This window comes from Mandrillus leucophaeus, unplaced genomic scaffold, assembly GCF_000951045.1.
Source record: "Mandrillus leucophaeus isolate KB7577 unplaced genomic scaffold, Mleu.le_1.0 Scaffold83, whole genome shotgun sequence".
In the NCBI taxonomy this organism is placed as follows: Eukaryota; Metazoa; Chordata; class Mammalia; order Primates; family Cercopithecidae; genus Mandrillus; species Mandrillus leucophaeus.
In genome coordinates, this window is record NW_012109030.1 from 2,628,409 (window position 1) to 2,636,369 (window position 7,961).

General features: G+C 38.9%; 1 protein-coding gene across 1 annotated transcript in view; it reads right to left on the reverse strand.

Moving 5' to 3' along the window:
* The window catches only part of OLAH (oleoyl-ACP hydrolase), an 85,582-nt gene that overhangs the window by 7,886 nt on the left and 69,735 nt on the right, over positions 1–7,961 (reverse strand). Inside the window, exon 5 of the mRNA XM_011968150.1 lies at positions 906–1,005. Coding sequence (XP_011823540.1) covers positions 906–1,005 — 100 coding nt within the window. The remainder of the gene's footprint in view (positions 1–905; positions 1,006–7,961) is intronic.

The following is a 7,961-nucleotide window of genomic DNA, read 5'->3' on the forward strand; positions in this document are numbered from 1 at the left end:
TCAGTAATAACTGCAGCATCATAATGCCACCAAAATGGCTTTGTAGATTTAGAATCCTGGGACAGGCAGGTTCTTTCTCCAGATGAAGTGGGGAAAACCAAAGAGGTAGGAGGAAGAGCAGCAGGAGCAACAGCACCAGGTTTAAAAAGCCATGGTAGAACTTGATATCACTGTCCCCTTTTAAAATTTCAAGGAGTCTTTCCTGGTTCTGATGCAGTTACTTTGCTCAAAGTTGGTTACATTCCCAGCTGACCCAGAATGAAGGAAAAGGCACTATGGTCAGCATTAGCTCAGAGATGCCAGGAATAGTACCAGTAGGGAACAGTTGAAGTGCATTTCAGGGAAATAGAGAGAATGATATTGAAAGAGATTTAAGGGACTTTTCAACAGCAAGTATTAGGTTGGTGCAAAATCAATTGTCGTTTTTGCCATTGAAATAATGGCAGGATGGGCGTGGTGGCTCACACCTGTAATCCCAGCACTTTGGGAGGCTGAGGCAGGGGGATCACCCGAGGTCAGGAGTTCAAGACCAGCCTGGCCAACATGGTGAAACCCCATCTCTACTAAAAATACAAAATTAGCCAGTTGTGGTGGCGCACGCCTGTAGTCCCAGCTACTCGGGAGGCTGATACAGGAGAATCGTTTGAACCCAGGAGGCAGAGGTTGCAGTGAGCCAAGATCGTGCCACTGCACCCTAGCATGGACAGCAGAGTGAGACTCCATCTCAAAAAAGAAAAAGAAAGTAGTGGCAAAAACCTCAATTGCTTTTGCACCAACCTAATAGTATCCCTACCATCATCATCATACTGGACCAGAATTTACCAGACAGGGAAATAATGGCTTCATTTTTATCCCTATTTCCCTGCTCTCCACTGCCCTTCCTAGGAAAAAGCGAAATTACTTACATGTATAGGAGTTGCGCTTGACAAAAATAAATGCAATGGTTCTGGTTTATTGTTTTCTTTTAAGTGTAGTGCAGTCCTAAAAGCAATGTAGGATCCCATACTAAATTCAGGAAAGAAAAACATGACAAGAACTGTTAACCAAAACTCATGATGATCCACCGAAAGTCAATAGGAACAGTATCATAAACACAACAGTGATCATGTAACAGTTGAAAGAAAAGCGTGAGTTGATTAAGAAGTCTATCTTTTCAGTGATTTATATCAGCATAAAAAGTGTTTCAAAGACAGCCTAGATAATTCACTCTAAGATTTAGTACTGAGTTTCACAGTGTCTTCAAATTAATTTTGATTTCCTTTTCTTCCTTAAAGATGTGTATCACTATACCTTTGATAGTGTATATCTGCAGTTCTCAAAATATGGTTTAGGGACCCCTGGAAATTTCTGAGATCCTAATGGATGGTCCATGAGGTCAAAGCTATTTTCAGGATAAATACTAAAATGTTATTTGCCTTTTTTACTCTAATGCATACACAGTGGAGTTTTCCAGAAACTATATGTGGTATAGCAACAGTTTGAATGCAGAGACAGAAATGAGAATCCATCTGCTTTCTATTATGTCAGACATTAAACAGATTTGCAAAAGTATAAAATGATGCCACTCTTCTCACCTTCTCACATGTTTTTTTGGAAAATATAGTCTTTTTCATAAAAAATGTATTATTTATGTCAATATATAATAGGTTTGTTAATGTTATTTTTAGATAAGTTAATAAATGTCTTTAAAATTTCTTAGTTTTTCCTTCCAATATGATAAATATCGCCAGATATATCACATAAAAACAAAAGCTCTTTGAGTTCCTCATTGTATCTTAAAAGTATAAGGGGGTACTAGGGCTGAAAATGTTTGTGAACTGCTGTTGCTATTATGTAAATTTGTTAGATAAAACTGCCAGAGGTTGCTTATTTGTAAATTGCATATGTATATATTTTATGAAAGACAGGAAAACTCAGCATCATGTTCATTGTGCAGGGAGTGTAAAGTGCAGGTAATTTGGAAATATATATCAAGAACTTTTACAGACTGGATGCAGTGTCTCCCGTCTGTAATCCCAGCATTTTGAGAGGCGGAGGTGGGTGGATCACTTGGGCCCAGGAGTTGGAGACCAGCCTGGGTAACATTGTGAAACCCCATCTCTGTAAAACATCAATGACAAGAAATTAGCAGGGCGTGGTGGTGTGCTCCTCTAGTCCCAGCTACTTGGGAGGCTGAGGTGGAAGAATCACTTGAGCCTGGGAGACAGAGGTTGCAGTGAGCCATGATCGCACCACTGCCCTCCAGCCAGGGTGACAGAGCAAGACCCTGTCTCGAAAAGAGCTTTAACAGTGTGCATATTATTTAACATAAATTCAGAGAATTTATCCTAAAAAACTGATAGGAGATTTACACTAAATTTTCCATAAGAATGTTCATTGGCCTGGGTGTGGTGTGTCACACCTGTAATCGCAGCACTTTAGCAGGCCAAGGCAAGTGGATCACTTGAGGTGAGCAGTTTGAGACCAGCCTGACCAACATGGTGAAACCCCAACTCCATTAAAAATACAAAAATTAGCCAGGTATGGTGGTTGAACCCATGAGTTGTAGGTTGAAAGGAGCTGAGATCACGCCACTGCACTCCAGCCTGGGTGACAGAGTGAGACTCTGTCTCATAAAAAAAAAAAAAAAAAAAAAAAAAATGTTCACTGTACTAATGTTTATAACAGAAAAAGATAGAAATAACTCATATCCACAAAAGGAGGTTAATCAAACAAATCATGAAGTTTTTTCACTTAAAAGCAATGTATACTTACAGGATGTGAAAGATATTTATAGCAATAATGTGATAAATATATTTAATTTAATATATTTAATGTAATATTACTATAATATAAACATAGCAAAAAATATCTTTCACATCCTGTGAGTATACATTGCTTTTAAGTGAAAAAGATTAAGTAAATACATAAAACCAGACCCCATTGTGGAAAAATACTAAGGAACCACATCAGAATTTTAAAGCATTGTTATCTGGGTAGTAGGATGATGGGTACTTTTTATTTTTCAATTTCTGCTTGACCATATTTGTAAATCTTATGTGAGATAATAGCCAAAATTTATTGAGACCTTAGTATATACCAGTTTACTTAAGATCATTATTCATTTAAGCCTCACAAGTGGGAACTGTTGTTATTGTACTCTCATAGAAAAAGAAACTAACTCAGAATCCTAAGAAATTTTTGCAAGCTCATACAACTGAGAAGAGATAGCCAGAACCCCAGGGTCTCTGACTTAACCTGAAAATTATACAACGTAGCTTAAGAAACATATACTCTTTGTGTAATTTCTTATTTCAAAAATAAATAGAATGTAAGCTGCTGTTAAAGTCTTGGTTTTACAAGTGTTGACTTTATTTGCCTAAAAGGAAAAAAAATAGGTAAACTTACCATACAAACTGGTGAATTGTAAAAGTTGTGATGGCCATAATTACCCAACATGCTGTCTAACCAGTACAAAGGTATGCATCTTATAGAACACAAAGAACAACATTAACCACAAACTTCGGGTAGAAGGAACTCCCCCGAAGTCTTTTAAAACAAATATCAAATACCTGTGGCCAAAAAATGCAAATGGTTTCTCCTGGATGACTGGCTGCAGAGCATGAACAACTTCATCAACTAACTGGGAGATGTCATTTGCAAAAGGTTCTTCAATTCGGCTTTCTCTTCCAGGAAGCCTTAAGGAGTGCACTGGAGATGGAGAATCACAAGTGAACATGTACAGACAGTCGATGAGATATTGCGATGTTATAAAAAGGGCTCATATTTACCTGATGGAAAAAATTTCAAGGAAATGAATGATAACAGTTAAGTCCAGTGAGGTAAAAGTTTTAGAATTTGCTGATAATAAAAGCAAGAGCATAAAATATAGCAGACTAAGTATCTGCTCACAATAAGATAAAGGGAACACCTAGAAGAGAAAGAAAAAAAAATCAAAGAAACTGAAAATTCCACTGATGATCATGTGCTGATGAAATGCTTACCCCAACAACTATTACCTATATCAGGAAAATAAAACATCAGGTTTCAGGGGTGACGTAGAGGGTCAGGAGATAAGGCACTGGAAAGCATTAAATTTGAGAGTTAGAACTGAGTCCTTCACACAAAGCCAAGAAACCCTAAATTCTAGAACCTCTGTGAAAAAGGTAGACTAGAAATAAAGTATTTATTTTCCAAATGGCAAAGGAGAAAAGAAGAACTTTCTGATTTGCTTATCTCTGGATGGAGGAAAAAGTCTGCCCTTATATTTTTTTAATGAAAACCTTGTATTTATGCAAATTTCAAGTTTATTTATGTTACCTTGGTAGACTGGAGTGCAGGTAACATAAATAAACTTCAAATTTATAGAAAGTGAAGCTGCAAAAATAACTCGAAGTGATCCTGGGCTAGTAGCACTTCAGGATGCCTAACAGAAACAATGACAAGTCATCTCCTAATGAATAAATACACAACATGAGCATCTCCAGAATCAAACATCAAGCTGATCCCAAATAACTTATTGGCTTGCTTGCTAGAGCAAAATCTAACATACTGAAAAGGAATACAACAAAATCCAGGACACAACAATGTAAAACTCACAATGTCTAACATCTAATCAAAACTCACCAGACGTGCCAAAAAGTTGGAAGATATGACCCATAACAGGTCCAGGGGGAGCATCAAACATAAGAAATAGACAAGAAAAAACAAACGATAGAGTCAGCAGACAAGGACCTTAAACAGTTATTAAATACAAATGTGCTCAATAATGTAAATGAAAACATGAACATGATAAGAACAGAAACTAAAGACTTTTAAAAGACTCAAATGGAACTTGTAGAGATGTAAAATACATGAAAAATTGTTAAAAAAAAAAAAAAAAAAACACCAGATGGGATTAATAGCAGACTAGACAGGAAGAAGAAAAGATCAGTGAACTTAAACATAGAAAAAGAAACTATCTGCAATTAAGCATGTTGGCCTGGCATAGTGACTCACACCTGTAATCCCAGCCCCTTGGCAGGCCGAGGTGGGCAGATCATTTGAAGTCAGGAGTTCAAGATCAACCTGGCCAACAGGGTGAAACCCCATCTCTACTAAAAATACAAAAATTGGCTGGGTGTGGTAGCACGCACCTGTAGTCCCAGCTATTTGGGAGGCGGAGGCAGCAGAATCACTTGAGCCTGGGAGGCCGAGGTTGCAGCGAGCCAAGATCACACCACTGCACTCCAGCCTGGATGACAGAGTGAGACTCTGTCTTCAAAAAAAAAAAAAAAAAAAAAAAAGAAAATTAAGCATGGAAAGAACATGACAAAATAAATGCACAGCTGATGAGTATACCATGGTACCTATAAATCAATCTAACATAGGTGTAATTGGAGTCCCAGAAGGAGAGAAGAGAAGAGGGAAACAGAAAAAACATTTGAGAAAAATAGTGACTGAATATCTCAAAATTTGAAACTTACCAAGTTGTAGATCCAAGAAGTTCAAGGAAACTCAAGCAGAATGAACAATGAAAACCACACCAAGGCTTATCCATCAAATTGTTAAAAACACTTGATAAAAAGATGATCTTAGAAAACAGCCACAGAAGAGAGACATAGATACAAAGGTAATGACAAAACATTTCTTATTTATTGATTTGAGACGGAGTCTCACATTGTTGCTCAGGCTAGAGTGTAGTGGCACGGTCTTGGCTCACTACAACCTCTGCCTTCCAGATTCAAGTGATTCTCCTGCCTCAGCCTCCCAAGTAGCTGGGAATACAGGCACATGCCACCACACCTGAGTAATTTTTGTATTTTTAGTAGAGATGGAGTTTCACCATGTTGGCCAGGCTGGTCTCAAACTCCTGACCTCAAGTGATCTGCCCGCCCTGGACTCCCAAAGTGGTAAGATTACAGACATGAACCACTGTGCCCAGGCCATGACAGCACATTTCTTGTTAGAAATTGTGCAAGCCTGCCAGGTGTGGTGGCTCATGCCTGTAATCCCAACACTTTGTTGAGGCCGAAGCTGAAGGTGCTTGAGTTTGGGAGAGCCTGGGCAATGAAATGAGACCTTATCTCTATAAAAAGACATTTAAAAATATTAGCTGAGTGTGTGTGGTGGTGCACATCTGTAGTCCCAGCTACTTGGGAGGCTGAGGCAGGAGGATTGCTTGAGCCTGGGAGGTTGAGGCTACAGTGAGGCATGATTGTGCCACTGCACTCAAGCTGCGAGACAGAATGAGATGGATGGATGGGTGGACAGATGAAAGAAGGAAGGAAGGGAGGAAGGAAGAAGGGAAGAGAAGGGAAGGGAGGGAAGGAAGGAGGAAGGGAAGGGAGGAGGGAAGGAAGGAAAGGAAGGAAGGGAATGTGGAAGGGAAAGAAGGAAGGAGGAAAGGAAGGGAAGGAGAGAGGGAGGCAGGGAAGGAAGGGAAGGAGGAAAGGAAGGGAAGGAGAGAGGGAGGCAGGGAAGGAAGACAAGAGAGAGGGAGGGAGGGAAGGATGGAGGGAGTGAGGGAAATTGGGCAAGCCAGAGAACAATACTAGGGGGTAGGAAGGGAGGGAACAACTGTCAACCTGCCATTCCATATCCTGTGACAATATCTTTCAAAAGTGGAAGTTAAAGACTTTTTAAACACATAAAACCCACGAGAATTCAATGCCAGCAGACTTGCACTAAAATAAATATTAAAGGAACTTCTTCAAGCAGAATAAAAATAATGTCAGATGAAAATCTGAATCTACTTTAACAAAGGTAATCATGTAAATATATATAAAAGATTATTTTTTATCATTTTGGTTTTTCCCTACACACTCAGAAGTTCTTACTAAACATTTTTTTTTCACTTTAAAATCACTAAAAAAGACACTGACTGCCCTCCACAAAATTGATAAGTAGGAAAGTGTTTCACAAAAGTAGCACAAAGGTCAAGAGAGAGGAATGGAATAACAGTTTTATAAGGTTCTTTCATTAAAAATGAACTGGTATAATAAAATTTGAAAGTAGACTGTGATCATTTAAAGATGTATTTTGGAAGGCTAAGTACGTTGACTCATGCCTATAATTCCAGCACTTTGGGAGGCCAAGGTGGGAGGATCGCTTTGGCTCAGGAGTCCAAGACCAGCCTAGGCAACATAGGGAGACCCTGTCTGTACGAAAAACTTAAAAAAAAAAAAAAAAAATTAACCAAGTATGGTGGCACCTTCTTACAGTTCCATCTACTCAAGAGGCTGAAGCAGGCCAGAAATAAAAAATGACAAAATATTGCTAAATCAAAACAATAGTTTTTAAACTGGAGCAATAGATCTTACTCACGGATCAGAGGACTCAATATTGTTATGATGTCAATTTTCCCAAAATGGATCTATAACTTCACGGCAATCCCAAACAAAATCTCAGCAAATTGATAATCTGATTTTAAAAGCTGTATGGAAATGCAAAGGACTTAAAATATCCAAAACAACATTCAGAAAGAAGAACAAAGCTGGAGAACTTATGCTAGTTGATATCCAAGGCTTATTATAAGGCCACAGTAATGAAGATAGTATACTTTTGGAGTAAACATAGACATATAGATCAGTGGAATAGAGAATCCAGAAACAGATCTACACATGGACTTCCAGATACTCATTTTTTTTTCCATGAAGGCATCAAGGAAACATCCCAATTACCCTGAGACTGTCCTGCTGCTGGAATGAAGACACTGTGTTTCTGGTATCATATAAGGCAAGTACACGGATGGGACAGAATAGAGAACCTGGGCCAGGCACGGTGGCTCATGCCCACAATCCCAGCACTTTGAGAGGTCAAGGCAGGTGGATCACCTGAAGTCAGGAGTTTGAGTCTAGTCTGACCAACATGGCAAACCACATTTCTACTAAAAATATGAAAATTAACCGGGCATCGTGGTTCATGCCTGTTATCACAGTTACTCAGAAGGCTGTGATGAGAATCACTTGAACCCAGGAGGCAGAGGCTACGGCGAGCTGAGA